The sequence below is a fragment of the Podarcis cretensis genome (genome assembly GCF_951804945.1).
Source record: "Podarcis cretensis genome assembly, chromosome: 2".
Classification (NCBI taxonomy): Eukaryota; Metazoa; Chordata; class Lepidosauria; order Squamata; family Lacertidae; genus Podarcis; species Podarcis cretensis.
Window position 1 is genome coordinate 79,342,088 of NC_137171.1, and position 25,229 is coordinate 79,367,316.

A 25,229-nucleotide genomic window follows, 5' to 3' on the forward strand; every position below is an offset into this window, starting at 1 on the left:
TATGTTAGGCAAACCTGCGTACCAATATGTGTATATTAGCAGAAATTCACTGATGAATTTTCATGAGTACTTCTGATATGCAAATGCAGAGACCTGGACTTTAAAACTGAAAACATTAGAAGCTGAAATTGATATATCCATCCATCCCTACTTTCTGTGCATCCATTTTGCTCATCTTCTTTTTACTACTACTGTTTTCCCACTACATTGATTTTATGTTGGCCGTGTTTAATTAAGGAACTATATTCATGTAGTCCCACCCCGAAAAATCTCTCATTCATCTCTCTTTTGTTTCAGGGTTTACAATGGTTGATACAGAAATGCCGTTTTGGCCCATGAACTTTGGAATTAGCCCAGTGGACTTCTCTGGGATGGATGAACACTCGCATTCCTTTGATATAAAGCCTTTCACTACAGTTGATTTTTCAAGCCTTTCTTCACAACATTATGAGGACCTTCCTCCTCTCACAAGAACTGACCAGATGACTGTTGACTATAAATACGACTTGAAGTTTCAAGAATGCCAAAGTATGTCAGATTTCAAATGTTTGGTTGTTTTTAGCCATTGGGAAGGGTTTATGGATCTTTCATTTTCAATAGTGTATCTGAAACATAAAGCTCTCCCCTTTTGTTTAAACTAAACATAGTATATAGTCTATTTACATTTTTATATAAATGTATATAACTAGGATGTCTTTATTCTGATCAGGCCTACAACCCTGTATGTTTACCTCAGTTGAAACCACTGTTTGAATGAGATATCCAGTTCTGGTTTAGAGGCCAACTATGATTTGTGGCAATTAAAAATTTTCCAGGTTGCATGTCACAGCAAACTATGATTACTGCAGCTGTACTTTGCTGTAACATCTAGGCTGTACAAATTGTCAGCCAAGATGTTTACGATCGGAGTGGAGAGGAGAAGATAGAGGAAGAAATGGGTGTGTGAGTCTGAGGGCGAAACCATGATTTGGTTATGACACCTGACCTGGCCAGTGGTTTGTCCAAGACACGCCACAGAGTTAATGACTGAAATGATATTTGCCCCACACATTACCAGATCATAGTTCAGGCTGTTGACCTAATACCTTCTCCATAGCCCTTTGCTAGATGTGGCTGCTTCATAGGTACATTTAATTTATTGATTGCTAATTGTAACTAGATAGATCTGTTGCCAGTTTTGCCTATGTTGACAAGCATTTCAAGATTACAGTTAATTTCCCTTTAAAACTCTTTCTCTTGTTCAGATGAAATCAAGATGGAGCCTCCTTCTCCACCATACTTCTCAGAAAAAGTGCAGATGTACAATAAACCTCATGAAGAGACCTCCAATTCTCTAATGGCTATTGAATGCAGGGTTTGCGGAGACAAAGCATCTGGATTCCATTACGGAGTGCATGCATGTGAAGGCTGCAAGGTAGGCAGTCTTCAGTAAAATTTGTCCCTTTTAAAAAGTTTTCTATCATTTCAAAACATTTATTCCTTTGCCATGATCTGAGATGCGAGATCACACAGCTTCTGATGAGTGAACAGGACATGGAACTTTCACATGTTTTATCTGTTCTAAGCTGATTTCTAAGCTGATTTCAACTAGAAATGCCTTCCATTTCTAGTTGAAATGGAAGCTGAATCGTAATATTCTAAGGAGACAAAATGCATCTTCAGGTAGGAGTTCAACAGAAATAGGAGAGTGTCTCTCATACAGTCAAGGGCCGCCAAATAAACAGAAATCACACTTCTCACAAGACGTCCAAAGCTGTTCAAGCTACAGTATAACATTTTTTTTGGTCATACATAGTCTTTCAAATTACAGAAATGCATTTCTTTAAAACAGCGCTGTAAATATTTTTTAAAAAATAGGTATAATTTAACCCAACTTGTTTCTCCAAATTACTATTTAGGATATTATTTTTGCAAAGTTACAATCAATAAAATAAACAATTGTTACACCTAAAGTCAATATTTTTCTACTATCCTACATGTAACAAGTTCGTAACTTGTAGTTGTGTAAATCATAGCTACCTCAAAGCCTGCATGCTTGTGATGGTAATCAGTGCTTTTAAAAAACTGTTTAGGGGTACTCTCATTTTCCTACTCATATTGAAATACTCAATGAGGCCAAACTTAGATTCACAAAATGTTTAGGGGTATGCATCCCCCTGCATCCCCCCAGAAAAAAAACACTGATGGAAACATCCATTGAAACCAAGACAACCTTATTTTAAGTAAATATATTTTATAAAATACTTCGCTCTTCTGTTTGAACTTCTGAGCAATGGGTTGTTGTTTGTAATGTGAATAATTTCCCCTTACATATTGTGGCACAGGTATCTCCGGAATAAATGGATAGATGTTCATTTTTACAGATAAGGCAGGAAGCAATGGAAGACTCCTTATAACTAATATTTTCTCCCCATTCCTTCATGCCCATTGAAGGGTTTCTTTCGCAGAACAATCCGGCTAAAGTTAATCTATGATCGGTGTGATCTCAACTGTCGCATTCATAAGAAAAGCAGAAATAAATGTCAGTACTGCAGATTCCAGAAATGCCTTGCAGTTGGAATGTCACATAATGGTGAGAATATTGCTTTCGTCGTCTTCTTCTTCTTCTTCTTCCAGTAGTTTGGCATTATGACATATTTTGATGTATAAACAAGTTGTTTCACCTGCAGTTTCCAAACCATCTTCAAAGGCAGCCCCATGTAAAACACATTGCAGTAATCTAACCTTGGGGTTGCTAGAACTTAGACAGCACAAGTTAGGTTATCCCTGTCCAGATAAGGGTATAGCTGGGCCCACAGCTCTGTTTGAAACCCAGCAATCACAAAAACTGAAGCAGGACCGTTAAGTGCTACTTCACACAGCAGCCCAAGCACAAAGTTCCTTCCAGAAAGAAGAAGAAACATGCTCACCAAGCCAAACAGCTGGTTGAGATCTGCATTGGTCAGCAATATGCTGTTATTTATGTGCCGTGCCTGTTGCACACAAGCAATATTTATCATTCTTTAAGTTCCCATCACTACTGTTGTTTTCTGTTGTTATTGCATCATGGTATCTCAGGCATACATTTAGAAATAAGCTGTATCCTTCTGTTTCCAAGCTAATACATGGAATATAGAGGGTACTAAAAAAAAATGGACAGCACAGGTACCACACATTTGGATTAAAAAAATATATACTACATGAGCAGTGGACTATTTGTCATCGGTGCCTCAAATTCTATCACATATAGCTGTAAATTTGAGTATGGAAGTCTGTGGGGAAAAATTGATTTGGGGAGTTGTAGAAAACTGGTGGGTAGGAAATGTGGTGGGTAGGAAAGGACTTGGGCATCATCTCTGCCTCCACCCCCACTATTATCTGTTGAAAATCTTCCATTCCCACAGTGGGCAACATGTGGTCTTCCGGATGCTGCTGAACTACAACTCTCATCATCCCTGACCATTGGCCTAGTTAGCTAAAATTGATGGGCGTTGGAGACTGACAACATCTGGAAAGATGGTAGTCTTCTACTCCCACCCTTAATGACCACAGTTTTAGATAGCTTAGTCTTTATTGTTGTGTGAGGTCCAAGCCAAGACTTAGTGTGCTGACGCAGGACAGTTTAAAATACATCCTCTCTGGCCTTTAAGGTTATCTTTATAAATTCATGTGAAAATACCTAACATCAGAATCCTTGAGAGAAGAAATTATAATGAAGATTCTGGAGACTTTCCTTGGCAAAGCCAGATGAAAACAGGAATAGAATGTCATAACATAAAGACTTATGTAATTCAAAGAGAAAAGAATTGCAGGCATGACTGGGAAAATATAGTCAGTGTGGTTTTTGTTATTCTCATAATAAAATGCAGTTTGCTGACGCCAAAAGGAAATCTTAATTTGGTATGCTAATACCAACAAATTGTTATGATAAATATTCTCTCAAATATGATTTTGTGTTTTGTTTTTTTAAGGACAAAAACCTTCACAAATATTTTTGTAGAACTTCTTAGACTTCCACTCTTGTTAAGAAAAGCTTTTAAAAGATAAAACCAAATTACAGTGACTCCCACTGAAACCTATGCTTCATACTAGGAATCAGAATGAAAAATGTAGCAATTCTTTAAAAGATTTGGCAGTAGTTTTATATCTCCGTCTCCTTGGTATGATCCACCATTTCTTGAAGCTGTCTTATAGCTCCCTGTCTTTCAGTGTGGACTGGAGATCTAGGCTGTTTCTTCATCCTTGTGAGTAGGAACTAGGTGCTGATGTTTCCCTTGAATATAGGATAAGCTTTCTGCATCATCCAGAGTATTGTTATTGTTCTACCATCTGGTGAAGTTTAGCCTGATGCCTGCCCTCCTTCTGCTGGCTACACCCATGTATCATTGAACCAAAGGAGACAGACATGTAGCTGCTGAATTCACAGCTCACCACAACTGCCAACACAAGCCCATCCTGATCAGTATATTGACTGTCAGGATAGGTTAGAGCTAAAGGGTGGTAGTCAGCATTTCAAAAGCATACCAGCGTGAGTAGATAAATAGGTACCACTGTGGCAGGAAGGTAAACACAGTTTCCATGCACTCTGGTTTCCGTCACGGTGTCCCGTTCCACCAGAAGTGGTTTTGTCATGCTGGCCACATGACCCGGAAAAGCTGTCTATGGACAAATGCCAGGTCCTTCAGCCTGAAAGCGGAGATGAGCACCGCATCCCATAGTCGAATTCGACTGGACCTAACTGCCCAGGGGTCCTTTACCTTTAACTAGTCAGCTAACTATTAATCAGGGACCATTTCTAACTTAGGTCAATTATTTTTAACGAGTCTACTCTTAATAAACATTAGTTGACTACAACCCATGGCATATAATATTACTCCAGACAAAGCTACCTGTTAAGCAAGTCATGTGGCTGCTGTGAGGATCTGCAACCCTGTTTCAAGTTACCCCGTCTCCACTCCCCTGTAGTGGCCCACTTTGCATGGAGAGATCACTCCAATGTTCCTGTTCCTCCTCCTTCTCTCTAGCCAGCAAAGAAAACAAACCACAATCCCTGGTTTAGTGTTATGTCCGAGCCAGGGACTGTGGTTTGTTTCACTCCAAGCAGGCTGTGACCGGAAAGCCAAGAGCAAACCTTGGCTCAGCATGGTAGTTTATTATCAGTACAAGAAACTGTGATCTCTTGTTTGTATGTAACAGGGATTATGATGTGTTTCCCTTGTTTGCTAGAGGGGAAGAACAAAGCGGGAGCCTTCTGTGCATTCATAGTAAACTTTTAAGTACTATTACTGTGACATGCAAACACTGTCGTACAACTTACTTATCCTTGTCCCTAAACCAGAACTTTAGCTGCTGCTGTCAAAGGACAAGAAGAAACACAGTATAATAATACTGGAGTAAGTTTTATGTTACATGAAAAGGGGAAAGTACAGTACTTGACAATGGATTGCCGTTTTCAGCTACAGGCCTGTGCCTTTTGTAATACCAAATGCCACCCTCAGTAATAAATATGCCTCCCATTTCATGCTAGCTAGTTGTCCAACAGGTTAACTTTCTCCTCACATGCTTCCCATTTACTGTATGTTTTTGCTAGGAAGAGCAAACACTGTGTAAATTGTTTGTGACTTCACTATTCGGAGTTACAAGGATACTGATAAATGTGCTACCTCAGATTTTCAGTGCAAGATCTCACCACAACATCACACATAGTTAGCAAAATGATAAAATCATAAAAGATCAGACGTTCCTACATTTGTATGGATTAACGCAGGCTTCCTCAATCTCGGCCCTCCAGATGTTTTTGGCCTACAACTCCCATGATCCCTGGCTAGCAGGACCAGTGGTCAGGGATGATGGAAATTGTAGTCGCAAAACTTCTGGAGGGTCAAGGTTGAGGAAGCCTGGATTAACATATCAATTCCACTGGGTGTTCAGAAATAGCATAACATTGAAACTACTAGTTATTGACTAAAATAAATGATATTCATGACTATTTATAAACAACGGGAAAGTTCTAACAAATTTTCAACTCAGCTGTGCCAAAACTCTTATTCATATTCCTAACGAACCTGAATATATTGTTGAATACAACAACATAATTTTAATCTGACCATATTTTTCCATACAAGAACTTGACATTTTAGGGTGATAGCCTGATTGTCTGGATTTTCCATCAGCTATCACATCCTGTCCATCATCTACAGTTGGTTTCTATGACTTGAGAAGGGAAGCCATATGACACAATGCAACTTAAGCGGACCTCCAGCACTTGAGGTTTATAGCGCTTACCTAGGAAATTCTCAGATTGTTAAAGGTGTAATGTGCTTTACTGTGAGTTTATTGCAGGCAAACACAGCAGGGCAGCTTAGGAACACAGGGATTGTCAGTTGCCTGCTCTATTAAGGGCTATAAAGCCTAAGTACATGGAAATGTGTGGTAGAAATGAAGACTGTAAATAATACCGTCGCCACTTTTAGGAAGGGAAGCACACAGCTCTTCAAGATACATAGAATACATACAGCTGAAACTGCAAAACATTCCAAAGTAGCCCCACATTGACAATTCCTCACTGTTTCTGAAGCACTAAGACCTCCTTGCAATGGTGGTGCTTCAGAGGGAGAAGAACCGACTTTGCAGGATAAATTGAGGCAGAGGTGCTCAGTGTTTGGAGTGCTGGTGAATGACCCACAACACCACAGTGGGCACTCTGCAGCACTACACTGAGGGACAATTCAGCCAGAATATTAGAGGTCTTGGTGACCACAAAAACCCTATTGGGGTTTCTGACCATGGGTTAGCCACTCCTAGTCTATAGACTAAGGGCTACATTTTGGTTTCCTATGTCTTTTAATCCAACACTTTGATCACAGACATAATGCATGTACAAATTCACCCAGCAAGAACAAAATCAACCTTTTTGGATGCCGAGATTTTCCACATGCAGGCTTTGGGGTAATGTATGAGGTTTGAGGATACGCAGGAAACCATTTCTCCCAACAGCAAAGCATCAGGCAGCTTGACAATGATTTTTCACTGGCAACTGTTGTTGGCAGCTGATGAAATGTATAGGCTGTCTGTGCAGGGGGAAAAGGATACTGCATGCTGGAGTCCAAAGCAAATATCAGTAGGCCATTTATTCAAAGGTTTCTGTTGGAAGAAACCGTAGGGAGGGGATATTTTCAGAAAGATGTCTAAATGTACACTATACTGAGAGAGTCTCTGCTCCCTGTGGAGCTGCTAGGCCCCATTCAGTTCTGATGGTGTTGTGAAGAATTGATCCCAAAAGTACCCAGACTGAAGTGGCTGGAGATCCGGGAGGTGCTTCTTCTTGGGAACAGGGCTCACTGAAAACCTACTATGATGGAAATAAGTCAGTGTCCATCCCCAGTGACAAGCACTGAAGCAAGCCGCTGATCAAAGTTTTCCTTGTGTTTGGGGCCATCGGAGACTCTTTCCAGGTGTGAGGAAAATGCTGCTTCTGACCCAGCAACATGATGTAACCAAGGGTGTGCCGAGTGCTCACATACTAAAAATAAATATATAAATAAAAATGGCCCTTGGAAACTGTGCAGAGTTGCTGTGCAGTGTATAGGGAGATAATGGTGGACACCTCATTTATCAAATGTCTCATCTAGCATACTCCCACAGCCTGACCACAATTCATCCTCCCACTTTTCCCTCCTTTATTTCAAGAGACTTATTTTCAGAGACGCTTAAGATTCAGAGAGGCTTAAATTTGTTTACTGGTACTGATGTATTGATGTTTGACAGCTCTGATGAAGGCCAGCCTAATCATGAGGCGCTGGCAATACCAGTCACCTGGCCACCCAACTGCCGAATGCACATGCCCTTGAAATGAATTGGAGCCTCTCTATTCAGGCTTCTAGTCGAATGAACAAAATACCTCTAAATTTTCCTAATAACTACACAATTTGTTGCAGGCTTGTGATCTGAGGTTGCCAAGCCCAGATGCTCTCAGGAACTGGTCTATGAAGCTCTATCACGGCCTGCACATTTTATGGGTTTATCAATATGTTTCCATTCTTTGTAATGCACTTTCCCCATTTTTTGTTTTAGAAGAAGACTTTGCCTATAAAAATAGCATTTGCAAAGAGTTTTACAATTGCATGTTAGCTGCGCTTCGTTCCTGTTGTAACACTTTCCTTTCCCTGCTCTCCTTCCTTCAGCTATCCGGTTTGGGCGAATGCCACAGGCTGAGAAGGAGAAGCTCTTGGCGGAGATTTCAAGTGATATCGACCAGCTGAATCCCGAGTCTGCTGACCTGCGGGCCCTTGCCAAGCTCCTGTATGATTCATACATAAAGTCCTTCCCGCTAACCAAAGCCAAGGCGAGGGCGATCTTGACAGGAAAGGCAACAGACAAATCGGTTAGTTCTCTCTGCTTCCTATTCTCTTTTTCGGGCAAATGATTTACCATACTAACGGATCAGTATTTTATGTTAGTTTGTTTTTAAAGCCTCCTGCATTTGGCAATTACATCTTTCAAGCTAGGAAACACAGGAAATGTTTTTAGATAGGATAAGTAAACATTATTTGAATAACCTAATAAAATATTTGAATGCAGTACAAGAATGTGAAGGTCAGCATAACCTTTTTGGACTTGCTGAGCCCCACTTCTTCCTGTTCCGTCACCCTGTTTTCCATAGGTTATCTCCCACATTAATTCAGCAGGGCTATCCAGTAGAGAAGATGCTGTAATACTTATTTCAAACATCCTGAGCATCGTATGCTGCCTATGCAGACCAGGTCCCTAAAGATCCTTTCCTAGGCAGATGTCGCTTCTGGCCTTCCTTCCTTGTGATTCATGCTGGTACTGCCGCCAGACTTTTGCAGAGTGTAACACTTTATACTAAAATCCAACATTTATTCTTTCTTCGAATTGTGCACCTTGAGTCAGCTCATGTATTTCTTTTTCCTCACAAGAGGTTTTATTTTACTGAGAAGAATCTCTAAAAGGACTGCTCCATTTGTGATCTGAGGCACTGTGTTTGTTCCAGTGGGGTACTCAAGGCTCCGGCCTGAACAGGCTTCACTCTTGTCAGGCATTTCTACCTCTGGAGCGTCACCCATCATTAAAATTATCCTCTCATGGAGCTCTTGTTATTTCTCACTGCAAGTGCTTTGTAAAACTGCAGGTGCCAAGCACTGTCTTAAAACTAGATGCATCTTCTCCCTTCTCTCTCACACACACACATTTTCTAAGATAATACTCACTGCTCTGCATAGGTGCAGCGTCTAAAAAAGGCACAGGCAAACTTGGACCTCCAGATGTTTTGGGACTACAACTCCCATCATCCCTAACCACTGGTCCTGTTAGCTAGGGATGATGGGAGTTGTAGTCCCAAAACATCTGGAGGGCCGAGTTTGCCTATGCCTGGTCTAAAATCAAAGGAAGTATATTGCTTAAGGAACATTCACCCCAACCGAGCTTTGGATTTATGCAAGTATAACCAATACAATCAATGACGCAATTAAAACTCGTGATTAATTGATTTAAGATGTACTTAATTGGCTTGCAGCTCGGTATAGGAAAGCCCTTGCTGGCAAGAAAACTCTTCTTACTCAAAGTACTTTTACCACAAAAAACTGCAGTATTAAGACAAATGGCTTGGGTTTCATCAGGTTTCAAAAACTATTTTGTTTGGGCAGTCATAGTTGTATCTTTAGGAATTAGGATTGAGGCTTGGGTTTGTGAAAATATAAATCGGGAAGCTTAGTTTGGTCAGAATCGAGTACAGTCGTGCCTTGGTTTTTAAACAGAATGTGTTCCGGATGTCCGTTCGACCTCCGAAACGCTTGGAAACCAAGGCATGGCTTCCGATTGGCTGCAGGAGTGTCCTGCAGCCAGTTGGAAGCCGCACCGGACGTTCGGCTTCCGAGGCAAAGTTTGCAAACAGGAACACCTACTTCTAGGTATGCGACGTTCGAGTTCCGATTTGTTCGTGAACTAAGCTGTTCAAAAACCAAGGTATGACTGTACAGTGGTACCTCAGGTTACATAAGCTTCAGGTTACATACGCTTCAGGTTACAGACTCCACTAACCCAGAAATAGTGCTTCAGGTTAAGAACTTTGCTTCAGGATGAGAACAGAAATCAGGCTCCGGCAGCACGACAGCAGCAGGAGGCCCCATTAGCTAAAGTGGTGCTTCAGGTTAAGAACAGTTTCAGGTTAAGTACGGACCTCCGGAATGAATTAAATACTTAACCCGAGGTACCACTGTATACACTTCCAGAGTAAACACTAAATACGTTACCACCATAGCTGCTAGAAGGCTGTGAAAATTTGTGTCCTGGGCTTTTTAGACCCACATACTATCTGAAGCGGGTGTTTATATTTTTCAGCTTTCCTACCCCACTATACAGAGTGTGAGTTAAACTACAGACCCCTTTATTTAAGCACAAACCACCTGCAGAGGGAAAAACCATTAAAGAAAGAATGAATTTTAGCAGGCCAATCCAAGCCTGCAGCCAACAGGTTGACAACCTGCCAACAGAAAATAGTTGGCCTACTCCCTTGCCCTGGCCACACCCAAAATGCGAGTAAGGAGGCCTTCCTGCACTGCCACCACCCAGGACCCTGTAACTCCAGGTAGATGATACTGATTCACCTCGAAAGCAATCCCAATTTTGTCCCTGCATCCCATAGTCTGAAGCAGCAAAGCTCTGTGCCCACCAATGAACCTAAAAGCTGCTGAATGGCACAGTAACACTGCACTGAAACTGACTGTTTCCGTTTTGAACATTCCTGCCACAAAAAGGTGAGGAAACTTGTTTTCATCACCCTTTTACTCATTACCAAAAACCAAGCAATAGAGATTTTTTTTTTTGTAGTGCCTTGTGATACCTCCCTGTTCTGCATGGGTGTTGCTGTTTGGCTATACAAGCAGCGGTACTAACAAACTGACCACCAGAAATATGATTCTGTGGGACTGGCAGAAATGACCGGCAGAATCCGCGACCAAGAGAAAGAGACTGTGGAAGAAGATTGGAAGAAGTTTAAAATATATCTTAAGAGCTATTATAAAATTGAGGAGTGCTAAAATGCTGAGGGAGAGGAAGACGTAGAATTGCAGCGGTAAATTGTGTTTAGTTTAGGGTGAAATTGAAAAGGAGAATGAATTTATATTTAATTGGCTAAAAAGGGTTGTTGAACAATTGTTAAAATAAAGGATGCAAAAAGGGGAAGGTATGGGGAAGTCCGAGAAAAGAGGTATATGGAAATAAGGTAAAGAAATTATGATTTTTTGTGTTTGTTTTTATGTTGTTTTTGTGTTTGTTAAAAATTGGAAATTAATAAAAAATTTATTAAAAAAAAAACAAAAAAAACAGAAATATGATTCTGAAGCCAATGTAAAGTATTAAATGATTCTAAGTAGGCAATGGGAAGGATTAAGGAAATCAGAATCAAAGCACATAACGAAACATTTTTGTATATAACATCTATTGCTGTGTGTGACTTTACTATATCATAAAACATGGCAGCATTACAATCCACCTTATGACACCATAAAACTATTTTAGGCTTATATAGAATATTGTGGATTTCATTGCCCTCTTCCTTTGTTTTACAGAGTCAGTTATGTTAATTTATGCACAGAATTGGCCCTAAACATGTTTGATCATGCCATTACATTTTATTGTGCTGTTGTGTATTGGACAACAGCAGACATTGCAGACTCCTTTGCAACTTTGGAGTATTCAGATGTAAGGGATTGTAAATCAGTATGAGTGGTAGGTGTTTCTTATCTAGATTGCATCTGAATTGCATGTGATTCTTTAGATAGGGTTGGCACAATTCAAACAAAGTTAAGCACTTTCTATGTACCACGGAATAGGGACGGGGGAGAAATTCTGTTTGGTTCACATTTTAATATACCCATAATTTACATACATTTAATTTGCGCACTTTCAGCTTTACATGCTTGGTAAAACAACAACCACCCCAGGCATCCAGGAAAAATACCACCCAAAATTTTGGGTTTAGGCTTGATCCCTGGAACATAATACCTTTGTAAGTTGATGGCTTAGAGTACCTAATTCACACTTCCAGAAGGCATGTTGTACACAAATGATTTGTACAAAAAAGTGGGCATTGGTGGAAATTGTACATCAAAATGTATGCATTAGTGAAAAAAACATAAGAAAGTGAAATTCATTGCAAAAGCATATATATTGGGCAAAAATATGTATATTGTGAGAAATGCACACTAAAATGCTAAAGATTTTTTTGTTGGGCCTTTTTTTAACAAAATAATAATAAACTGATACATATATGTAGCACACCGAATTTAAGACTGGGAAAATGACAAACATGTGAGAACCCCAAACTCGGCTTATTTGTACCTCCGAATCAATGGGAGAATTAGCATGAGATTAAATCTTCCTGGTTGAAATCATTGGGATTTATTGATGCCTAACAGTGACTGCATTCTGCCCTTGCATAGCAATTCAGTCTATGCCCCATATAATCTGACTGTGGCAGACACCAGACCAGGAGCAATAGCACCTGGGGGCAAAGCCCTTTTGGAGCTCGTTACTGCGCCCCACCCCAACATCAATACTGGCTACTCCCATGGGTACTCGGCATTACATCAAAGGAGCATCACAGTTAGTGATGCATACCTCGAATATTAGTTGATACTCTCCTTTCTTCCCCATCTTAAAAATTATTTATTTTCAGCTCAGAAAACCTTTCCACACTGTTCCTAAGGAAATAGTTTGACAACTGGAGCCCAAGTACAATAGTCAATTTTGAAGAACTGTTGTTACATCCCTAATAGCCCTACGGTAGTTATTTTTGCAAGATTTGCAAAAGCTTTCAGGGTTTAGTTTGCCCAAGTGATCTTGTGTTTGGTGAGCCAAGGTGAGCTAGTTAATTTGGACCATGTAAGTGACTTTGTGGTGTTTGAACATCATGCTAATGCACTGCTCATGCAATTTATATGGGGTGTGCTCATGTGATCTTGTTTGTCTCTGAACATTGAAGAACCTGCCACCAGGGTAGAATTTACCAGCATAAAACTATAAATGAAAAGACAACCCCCTGTAAAATGGTCTTTCTCAAGCACACTTTAAAAGCACTATAGTAAGAATAAATGCGCTCATTCAGTAAATAATGAGTAAAACTTTTATTATTATTTGTACTGTAATGGACTTTGTGTTCTGAAAACGTCAAAATGTTTACTATGGACACAATTTAAAGTTATGTTCCTCGTTTTAATTGTGCCCACATCTGCGTCACATGTAAATGATTGGTAATGCTCTAGTAGTTTGTGCAGTCTAAAATTACTAAGTAACCAGCCTTTCTCTGGAATGTACTGCTCTCACTGGCTATGGCAAAATAAACTTGCAAGTTACAGAGTCCATTTCAGCCTCTCCAATTTGCACCAGTTTGCATCTTCCTGCTACACCAGCACACCAGCACTGCATGTTTCCTTACTGAATTGAAACATTCATTTATCATTTTCTTGGCTATTGTGAAATATATTTCTTCCATGATGCTTAGAACAGAGCATCTTATTTAAAAGATTGCTAACATTTATATCTATATCTTCATCCAAATAACAGAGCAGTGAATAGGAACAGATGTCATTAATGATACGTTGCTTGAGTTTGCTGGAATAGCAACTCAACTTGCTGTCTATAAATGAGAATAATTGTGAATATGAAAGCCTTGGTTTTTAAATAGTTACTTGGCAGTCCAGTTTAATTAATGTGCTGTGGGTATTGCAGCTGTGCCTTCTCTTTACCATTTGTAACTGTAAGCCCAGTATATTATAATGGAACAAATGAGTTCTACATATCCATGTTCTTTATTTGATTATCACAAACATAATGTAAAATAGCCATATTTGATCAGATACCACAGAATGTACCTGGTTTAACCTCAGGGACAATAATTTTTCAGCGGTGGTTGAAAAACTACAATTATTCTTAAAGAATATATTCAGAATACTGTAATTACATTGTACTGCAGTGTTCAGTAAGTCTATGGAAACCCAGATTAAATGTTCCCCATGCCTAATGTTTCAAACATATCAATACTTCAAAATACTAAATTCCTCTGTGCATTTGGGATCAGTGGTTTAGGGTGCAACCCTGTACAGAAGATCCACAAGCTATAGGGGCTGTATGAATTTGTGAAAGACCCCCAACATCAGCAGAATATTCAATATACTGCTGGCATGATGGATAAGAATAAGTCTTGAAGGAGAGCTGAAGGGGATATTTAGAAAATCAATGAGATGTCTCTGCTTGCAGAATCTTCATACTTCCCAGGGTATAGGGGAAATTTATTTCCAGGGAACTGAATTTTAAAAATGTTCCGTAACCAAGGAAATGAGGTATAGTAGGTGGCGCTGTGGGTTAAAGCCTCAGCGCCTAGGACTTGCCGATCGAAAGGTCGGCGGTTCGAATCCCTGCGGCGGGGTGCGCTCCCGCTGCTCGGTCCCAGCGCCTGCCAACCTAGCAGTTCGAAAGCACCTCCGGGTGCAAGTAGATAAATAGGGACCGCTTACCAGCGGGAAGGTAAACGGCGTTTCCGTGTGCGGCTCTGGCTCGCCAGAGCAGCGATGTCACGCTGGCCACGTGACCCGGAAGTGTCTCCGGACAGCGCTGGCCCCTGGCCTCTTAAGTGAGATGGGCGCACAACCCCAGAGTCTGTCAAGACTGGCCCGTACGGGCAGGGGTACCTTTACCTTTATATCTCAGATCCAAAAATGAAATATATAAATATCAGTGTAACTGTTCTGCAAAAAGTCCCTGGCCATTGGGACTGCTGAGAGCTGTCATCCAACAACATCTGAGGAGCAATATGTTGGCTATACGTGATGCACATTTTAAGTGCATTTAGGACAGTTATGTACTGCATAACTGATCACATTTATCCTCAGTTATCTAAAATGAAATTATTTCTGTAACCTTACAATTGTTGCATTTGGGTTGAAATGAACTATTTTGAGGTAGCTGTCATACATTTTCAACTGAGATAATTGGGTCCAGTCTCATCCGAAGTAGTTTCCTAGCTGTTGTTGCTAGACTATGACACCACTGTGAATTTGCAGTTTCTATGCTTTGTAATGTGTGTTTCTAGGGAAACCACTTGATGTACAGCAATTTAAACCCTGGCTTTAAAGAGTGTTAGTTTCTTAATGATCATTCTGGATTCTTGTAAAAAGATTATTTTTTCAGGCTAAAGTAAAAAAAATAAAAATCAACGACAATAATGTGTTTCGAAAATGATAAAAAAAAAACAATGTTCTTAGTCTGTTTTCTTCTTTTTTTCAAATTGAAGTTTACCTTAAAGGAAACGGTGACTTTGTTTGGGGGAACAAAAATCAATTTGTTTGCATGGAGCAATTTGTAAAGCAGCCTACCTCCAAAAACCTAGTTTCTTTGCAAGCATGGGAAAATGTCATGGCCTGATTTGCTCACTTGCAGATGGTTTAAGCATCCTAACCCTCTTTGCTTTCATTGCTCTCTGAGGCTTTTGACTCCTAAAATTACTCCCCTAAGTATGCCAGTGGAATACATACTCATTCCCTGTCAACTTCTTTCTCTTCTTGAACCATGATTCATCCTTCCTAATTTCCGTGTGTCTAGTTTCAGTAGCACAGTGTGCTTTATGTAGGAAGGAAGCCTGACAGTCAGCTGTGTTTTCCTTTTTCAGCCATTTGTCATTTATGACATGAATTCCTTAAAGATGGGAGAAGACCAGATCAAGTGCAAACATCTGACCCCCATGCAAGAGCAGAATAAAGAGGTTGCCATCCGTATCTTCCAGCGCTGCCAGTTCCGTTCCGTCGAGGCTGTTCAAGAGATCACAGAATTTGCCAAAAACATTCCAGGTTTTGTAAATCTAGACCTGAACGACCAAGTAACTCTCCTGAAATATGGGGTTCATGAGATCATCTACACACTCCTTGCCTCCATGATGAATAAAGATGGTGTTCTCATTTCCAATGGTCAAGGGTTCATGACTCGGGAGTTCCTGAAGAGCCTCCGGAAACCCTTTTGTGACTTTATGGAGCCCAAGTTTGAATTCGCTGTCAAATTCAACGCACTGGAATTAGACGACAGTGACCTGGCAATATTTATAGCTGTCATCATTCTTAGTGGAGGTAGGTGTGACACAACCATAGTTATCCTTGGGCTGGAGTGAACCTTGAGCCACCATGCATATCTCAGCACACTAGCCGTATAGTTTGCCCTGCAAAGGGCTTGATGCCTTACCTGTTTCTGCAGGAAAGGAAATGGCAGCTGGGTTTACTGAGTCCTGGTAAACTGCCTTGAGATCCTCATGGTTAACTCTGAAACTGTTTGATAAGTAGGCTCTTGCCTTCGAAGATCCACTTCACACTATGGTCACTTCCACACCATACGTTGAAAGCACATGGCTGCCCCCAAAGTGTCCTGGGAACTTGAGTCTGTTAAGGATGCTGGGAGCAGTAGTTCTCTGAGGGTTCTCAGGATTCTTTGTGGGTAGCTGTGTACTTCAAATGTGCTTTGAATGTATGCAGTTAAATTGACCTGCATATTCCTTTGATTTCATACAGAGGCCACTGGAAGCAAAACAGCCCTTTAAACCCTATGGCACACATGATGCAACTGCTGGCATGATAAGTGTTGATGTGGATAATGGGAAGGAGTGATCCACTAGGCACTGCAGTATCACTTGGAGCAATCTCCCATCACCACACCTGATTTGGTCACTGTGCTTAATATAAAAGGGTAGGGAAATAAATGAAGGCCAATAAAGCATCTGCCTTTATGAAAGATGAAATTGTCCTTCCTGAGAGATTAAAAGTATCTTCCAAGATTTCTAGGGATTTCTGTCAGCAGCTGCTCTGGTCTGTATGCAGCTACTGCCCCATGTGGTGAGCTTCTGAACTGCATGTTGCCCATATGCCTAAGCATCTTGGTATCCTCAGGCCTTGTACTGACTGCCTAGCCAAGCTGGCCGTTGGACAGGAAGTAGTATAAGAGGTCTTCCTGTCCAAGTTAACCCTTGCTTGAGCAACAGGTATTCCTGAGCTCTGTCATGTTTCTGTGTCCTTTGGCTGCCCTTCAGCCCTGACACCAAGCTGGTTCCTCAATCCTGCCTCCTGGTTCGTTCTAACTACTGTACTGGTTTCATTCCATTGCACCTGGTTTACCTCATTGTTGTGCATGGCCCTCAACTTGACAGCCTCATCACAAAATAAAGCATAGGAAGCTACCATATACACCAGGCAAAACTATATGCTCGTTTGTTGCCTACTCTGACAATAATTCTCCAGGGCCTCTGGCAGAAGCCATTTCATATCACCTGTTACTGATCCTTTAAGCTGCAAATGCCAGAGATTGAACCTGGGATTTTCTACAACTGAATGGCAGTCCCTTGCCACAAGGAGCACCAGCTTCCCCAGAGTGAGGGCACTCGTCCCACGTCCTCCAAGTGCCGCTGTTGTCCCCCTGAGTTGCATTAGCATTGCTAAGCACAGCCCATCCAGCAAATCCTATGTGCATTCTTCTGTCTCTTTTCCTGCTTCCCAGCTGCATTCGCTATTTTCATGGTTTGACATGTGCCAGGTTTTAAAGGGCTTAATCACTCGTTGGCGCTTCTCTCATGTTCACTTGAAACTCCAGCCCTGTGACGTGTTTTCGTTAGACTAACTAAAATCACATTTTCAAGTACATATGCCGTCAGAATATCTTTACTTGAGAAAGGTTTTGGAATAAATTGGTCCCCAAGGACTTTGAATTAACTGACTAAAGGCAAGTGGGATCCCTGCTATATTTCTTGGATAGCTACAATGAAATTTTGAAGCCCAAAAGGGCCTTTTATAATATGAGCCAATGGTCTTGGGAGTGTTTTCCCCATATTAATGAAAAGTCTACAAATGAGAAACATACTGTTAACTCCCTTATTTGCTTTAATAGAATTCAGTATTTGACTGCAAACTGGGATTTGTACAACTTCAGAAATGTTTTGTTTTGTATTAGATAAAGTCATTTTAAATGTTGGCTCCTAGCAGTATAATATAACGCTAAAATCTTTTGATTAATGTGAGCCTCACTCCCCAACTACAAGTAATATTAATTTGACAGATATAGATAATTATAAATATTAGTACTGAATTACAAAACGGTTCGTACTTCAGTCATTGGTGCCTCTGAAGCTGATCTAGTAGCTACAAATATAAAGTATGTCCAGTTGTACAAATTTCTGATTTATATATCCCAATACATATCCTTCCTTTGCCTACAAAGGTTTATTTAACTGTCAGAGGTATTTAGCACTTATTAACAGTCTGAACCTTCCTCAAAATACCAAATATTCTATGTGGTATCTCATTTGGCAATTTTTATTTTCAGTGAGCTAGATCTACCTGAGTCAGAGTAGACCCACTGAAGTCAATAGACTACCAGTTTAATTAATGTTGTTTATCATCCAGTCTAATGATATCAAGGGTACATTGGGTGGGATTCCACATAGTGCCCTGCATGTGTGCCTTGTTCCATGCACACAACAACTTAGTTGAATTCTGCCCATTGGCAGCAGATAATGAAGTCCGTAGGCTTATACTCACCCACTTAAGCATCAACAAGCTTACTGGAAAAAATGAATAAGGTCTTTATCAGAATGAAAAGGTGAGGGAAGAGGTTGAAGGCAACACTTTCTGCTAGAGTATAAAACGTTTTGAAATCCCCTCTTTTTGAAATGAGATTATGTGGAATCCCATCTATTTCATTTGAAGCTTCTAAGGTTTTATGGATGGGGATAGCGGCATTCAGAGTGCGGGAGAATGAGGTTACATCTTTCCTTCCACACAAGCCACCCAATGTGCCTGCCCCGCCTCTAAGGTCACCAGAAAGCCTGTCACTTCCCAAATGTCATGAATTATTATGGCTGACTATGTAATTTTTTTAAATCTGCAATATTTCTGTCCCAAGTTTCTAAAAGTTCACCAAGTGGTTTGCAGAGTGGAGTTAATACCAATTAATAAAAACTTTTTGAAAACCAAATAATAATAACATTGGAAAAGCAAGCATCACATTCCTAAGGTCACAATTAAAAATGTGTGTGTTTTCTTACCTTTCTTACCTTTGGTAAGAAAACGTAAGAAGAAGATAGATGAAACTTCTAAGGAAATGCATTCCACTATTCCAATGCCTCCACAAAAAAGGTTGTATTCCTGGAGGGTGACAATTTTGCCTTCTATGAAGAAGGAATTGATAGCAAATTCTCAGTGACTGCCCTTAAGATTCCTAGGAGTTCATATGGGGAAAGGATTCTCCCTGCATTTAGTCTTGCAGTTATGAAAAATAGCACCTTGATTTATCTTGTAAGCAAAGTTGTAAACAGTGTAGGTATAATATGCCAGTTTCAAAGCTTTTTTTTTTTTTGCCAGTCCACACCTAGTAACAGATAGAAATCTTCTCTACAGTACTAACTGTATTCCAGACTGTCTTTCAGATATAATGCACATTACAGTACTCTAGTCTGGACATCACTAGGACATGAATAGCAGTGGCAGTTTCTGGTGAAGTAGCACTCGTTCAAGTTTGCAAGTGAAAATTGCAGTAATCACTTGAATAATGTAACACATTAACAAACCACTTTAAAATCCGAGAGAACAAATGGCTTGAAGACTGCAGTTTTAAAACAGAGGTTTTATGCAGAATCTATGTGTGTGTTGTACACACACATGTGTAAAGTATTTATATGCTTAACCTATTTTAAACTGTAGTCTCTTAATCCCTATTTTGTCATTCTGCCAGTACATGAAATGGTTAAAGATTGCTCACAAGCTGGAGGGGAGGAGATGAGAACCTAACCACCAGCTACCACCGTCCCTACCTACCTTTTCAAAATTTGTTCTTTTGATCTCATAGAAAAATGAAACACATTTAATCATATGTACATCTGAGGATAATTTCTTTAAGCCCGAAACCTGATTTGTGCTGTACTCATTATGGTTAAGCACGCAACTGCTGAGTCATGCCTGATTCATACCAGCACTATGATAAGGGTTCTCAGCCAAATACCTATTGACTTTCAGTAGCAATTTCTCTTAGAGATAAGAAATGTACAGTAATTTTGCATGTGTACATGGAACATAAAATCATTCCTATGAACATTTCAGAAGTCAATGATTAACAGAAAGTACAATTAACTCTGAGAAAATGCTGAGGAACAAAAGAGGCTTCCACATTTAGAAAAGACATTCTTCTAACCATTTTCATCCTTTTCAGCCCCACCATTTTGAGCTGTATAGTTAAAACTTGTAGATAATTTGTAGTGGTTCAGATGTCACTTTAATTTTGAAAGCGTTAGCACTGTCGGTAGTTTTAGCCCTCAGTCTTCATGCTTTGTTACCACTGTTCAATTTGCCCTAAAATATTTTGATAACTGTATTGATAAATATATAGGAAGACCCCCGATTGGAGCCCTAGAGAGCCACAACCACCACCAGTCAGTGACAACAATGATCTGGCTTAGTAGAAGGCAGCTTCCTATTTTCCTTTCATAATACTCCAACGTCGCTATTCAAATTCCAACTATGTTTCATTAGGGAGGATGGGATCTAAATGGCACTACCCTGCTGACAGATGGCATCCATCCGCAGAACAGAAAAGGGGCCAATTTTTGGCAACATCTCCTCCTTGAAGGTTCCCATAACTCTTTGAAGCAATGGGGGCAGGCATTGCTCAGGGTTCTGCAGTGGGGAGGAGAAATTGCCCCCATCCCCGTTCTGCTGACAGATGCCTCCTTTCACCAGATTGACACTAACTGGATTCCACCCAATGGGCTGAAAATCATCAAAATTCCCTTCATTCAGTCTTATTTTAGAAAGAACTTGCCTCATTAAAATACTAATTCTTAAGTGAGGCAAACAAATGAGCAATTCTCTAGCTTTTCAGAAACACTGGAAATAGGCTATAGACTTCATGCTTGTTTGAGTTTTATATTGCTGCCTCATCCAGAATCCAGATGTTTCAGGGTAATACTGTAGATTGGCAACCAGATGTTTAAAGCTACACTCCCTGAAAAGCCAAAATAGTAACATCTGTAAATATTAAGAACTGCCACATCATTTAACTATGAAGAAATACATACTTTGTGACCTTTCATACATAAAGATATATCTAGAAAGGATTGAATAAATTATTATTGATAGTTAATTTTGGAAATGCTGAGATCGTTTTTATGTGTGCAATATTCCTTTTCAGTGGCTTTCTGCTTACACTTTTTCATTCTCTCAGTGTATGTGTGTGTACACACACACACACACACAAACATATATGATATTGCTTACCTCCTCAGGTAAAAAACACAAATTGATAGCTAATCCAGGGTTTATAGTTTATAGTTCTAAAGAGCTGATAGTGGAATAATGATTTATGGGGCAAAAATCCTTCAAATAATTTTTGTTACAGATTTTCCTAATTTTTGGACAGTCACTATTGATTACTGTATATATAAAACTTAATAAGATAGAAGCCAGCTACCATATCCACTGCCAATTCACCCTTTTGTTACCTCAGTCATTTTGGATTAGACTGCAAATCCTCTTTTAAATAAAGAGAAATAACTATGATCTATTTCCTTCCTTCCTGGTTCTGTTTTATTTCCCCCATCTATGGTGCATGGTATAGCTTTGGTAAAAATCACATTTGTTGTCACTTTCGCGAGAAAAAATGCATAACTTTGAAAAAAACCTGAATGTGGTAAAATTGCTTGATCCACATTACTTAGAGCAACAAATTTCAAGTAAGCAGCAATGATAAAGATGAATTGATCTAGCCCTTTATTTCCCCATTTCTCTGGATTTTTATAAGTATATGCTACAGAAATGGCCTCTTTCTTCACAACCAGGTTTACATAGCCAGAGACATGGGAAATGGTCTTCTTTCGGTCTCAAAAGGTTCAAGCTACCCTGAAAATTATACTTCTCTAATATCCACTCCCTTCACTCTAAACCTTCACTCTAAACCTCTAAGGGCAACTAACTGGTGTGGTTACTTGTGGTGATGGCATAGCATTTGCTGTGAACCCTGGAAAGCCACAGATCCTATTAAGCCATATCAGTACAGCCCATTCAGACAAAGCTGTGCACACTCCCCTGTTTGTACCCAATGCATAGGTTGATTAAAGAGCCCTAAACAGGCTATGCCCCTCTTCTCCATTTAGCTGGATGGTTCAGTAATTGATTTACTTATTAACTTTTGCTTTGCAGTGTGCACACCATAGGTTTGGGTTATCAAGTTGTCATTTCCTGTGGCTAAGTGAGTTTAACAGGTTATACATTAGCAAAAGAGGCAGCAGTAAGTTATTGGCAATTGGTCTCGAACACAAATATTTCCCACAATTATTCATCAGCATTTGACCATCTTTTCAGCTCACAAGCTTCTAAAATTATAGTTTGCGTGTGTCCCTTAAAATGAAGTGCAACACAAGGCCAGAAATTATGTTGAACAACAGCTTGAAGTTCCCTCCCCTAAGAATGTAAGGCGGATGGGGGGCAAATGAGATATTATTTTAAGGACTGCTGTTTTTGTCAAAAGCTTTATACCAATTTAGAAGTAAATTGCTGGTGACAAAAGATAGTGAAATAATCACACGAGAAGTGAAAAATGTGAGCAAAGGAATGTCAACATGTTTTCATTGCTCCACAATGGAAGGAAATAGGCAGTGACCATATTTCCTAAAGTGAGTCAGCTAAACCACTGGCAGTGTGTAGAACTTTCTATGAAATTTTCTATGAACATTTGACAGAGATTTTTATTTTGTACAAAATGTTTGAGATAGATAGAGATAGATGACAGATGACAGATAGATGATAGATGATAGATAGATAGATAGATAGATAGATAGATAGATAGATAGATAGACAGACAGACAGACAGACAGATGATAGATGATGATGATAGATAGATAGATGATAGATAGATAGATAGATAGATAGATAGATAGATAGATAGATAACTGACATGAGAATATTAAAAAAGAAAATGGCAAGTGCCACCTGTTGAAAAATGTAATTGGGAGGGACCAAAAAGTTGGGGCACAGAATGTGGTGACGGTGCTAAGAGCAAAGGCAGGTTAAATCCCTTCCTAAAAGCTGTTTGGCAGGTAGCTGGAGATGCCCATCTTTCAAACAGCTGGCCTGTGTGAAGGCAGCCCTGTATCGGGAAATTTTTAATGTCTGGTGTTTTACCTTTTTTTATATATGTGCTGTAAGCCACCCAGAGTGGCTGGGGAAACCCAGCTAGATGGACAGGGTATAAATAATAAAATTATTATTATTATTATTATTATTTTGAAAGGTCTCCATGAGCGCAGTCAGGCAAGTCAGTGCAAGAAGTGTGCCAACCATGTTGCCAAGTGCATCATAAATGATTCCTGCAACCAGCTGCCTTAACAGGACATTGCCAAGCCACACATGCAAGCCTAGTATTGCAATTGTACTGAAAGCCACCACAAGCCTAAGTCTTGGGAAAGACAGGGAAAACGCCAGAAGGCAATAGTTTGGGAGCAACATCACCTGAGTATATGAACTATGTCACTTCCAGAGAAAATAGCAGGGGAAGCATCCTCAGGACTCTTCATCTCAGTGCTAGGAGATTCTTTTAACCACTGACCTTCAGAGCAGATTTCAGTAACCTTTCTCAGATGGAGGATATCTCCACGTTCAGCCTCATGCTATTTCCTGTGAAAATCAAAACCTACAAAAATCCCAGCTGAGATGTAACAGAAATCTGAATATTTCAGTGATAATGTGCTTGAAATGCTGTACAAATATGTGGGGTTTTGTCTGTTTTTCTGATTAACGCCCCCCCCCCCCCGCTGTTTTGTTCCCCTCTTAGATCGCCCTGGATTAATAAATGTGAAGCCCATTGAAGATATCCAAGACAATTTGCTGCAAGCTTTAGAACTCCAGTTGAAGCTGAATCACCCAGAGTCATCACAGCTGTTTGCAAAATTGCTGCAGAAAATGACAGACCTCAGACAGATTGTAACAGAACATGTGCAGCTGTTGCAAATTATAAAGAAAACGGAGACAGATATGAGCCTTCATCCACTCCTACAAGAGATTTACAAAGACTTGTATTAAGGGATGTAGAATTTCTAATCCATTGACATGATGTACGTTGTTCAAATTGCACTACTTCTTTGAGAGGGAAAAATATTACATACTTAAGAAATTACTGTGAAGAAAAAGCATTTTAAAAAGAGAGGCAGAGCTTTTACTATTATAGATCTATTTTATGCCTATTGTTTATAAAGACACATTTACAATTTACTTTTAATATTAAAATGTATATATATATATATATATTATATCATTAAATTGTTGACAGTATTTTCCAGATTAATTTTTTTATCTGTCTTATTTTATAAACCATAATTGCTTGTTCAATCTGATTAAAAAAATATCACTGAAGTTGGTTAGCTGTGCAGTGCAATTTTCAGCTTCACATTTCCCATATATATATATATATATATATATATATATATATATATATATATAATTTTGCTAGGGAAAGCTCTCTGCAGATTTTATGAAGTGATATGCAAACAACAGTTATGGGTTACAGCATTGTCCCAGAAGCCTCAAATTTGAATTCTCAGGCCTGGTTTCTTTTTTTTATCTGTTTTTAAATTCACTGAAGGGAGGTGCAAGGGACCCAGATATATTTTTGTCAAACATGCCTTTGACATTAGCAGGTTTTAAAGGAAGCCCAAAGCCAATCTTGTTTCACTGCAGTTATACTAGGCATTAGTATATCTGCATATAATAATACATGAAGATCAAGGAACTGAGGACTCACAGTACATCCATGGGTGTTACATCCCTTTATCCTCAGATGAATGTTGTTGATTATTGTATGCAGATTCCAGCCATTGACTTTGCAGGCAAGGCAATCAGCCCACTCCTGAACCCTGCAGAAGTTTGCACAGGACCAGCAGACTGCATTATTATATTTGCTCCCCAAATTGCTCCTGAGATTCCAAAACACTGTGTGGGATGGTAGCATCAGCATACAAAGTCCTTTTGATCTTGGCAAAACTGGCAGTGGGATGACTTCATGTGCTTGCCCTCAAGTGAACTGATTTTTACAAGAGCAGATTATATACATTCCCAGCTACACAATTCAGGCCAGGCACACACAGTATTTAGCGAGCAGCAAGTTGGGACAGGAGAATGCTCAATACTTTCTGACTGCTAAAGCAGAGGGGTAGTGTT

The 25,229-nt window shown here is 39.7% G+C and overlaps 1 protein-coding gene across 4 annotated transcripts in view; it reads left to right on the forward strand.

Moving 5' to 3' along the window:
* The window catches only part of PPARG (peroxisome proliferator activated receptor gamma), a 62,512-nt gene extending 38,087 nt beyond the window's left edge, over positions 1-24,425 (forward strand). For all 4 annotated transcript variants that reach the window (XM_079967302.1, XM_079967304.1, XM_079967303.1 and 1 more), the window contains 6 exons: positions 298-528; positions 1,245-1,414; positions 2,434-2,572; positions 8,163-8,362; positions 15,665-16,115; positions 23,848-24,425. In XM_079967302.1, the coding sequence (XP_079823428.1) occupies positions 306-528; positions 1,245-1,414; positions 2,434-2,572; positions 8,163-8,362; positions 15,665-16,115; positions 23,848-24,095 (1,431 nt within the window). In that variant the 5' untranslated portion in view covers positions 298-305 and the 3' untranslated portion in view covers positions 24,096-24,425. The remainder of the gene's footprint in view (positions 1-297; positions 529-1,244; positions 1,415-2,433; positions 2,573-8,162; positions 8,363-15,664; positions 16,116-23,847) is intronic.
* The last annotated feature ends 804 nt before the right edge of the window (positions 24,426-25,229 follow it).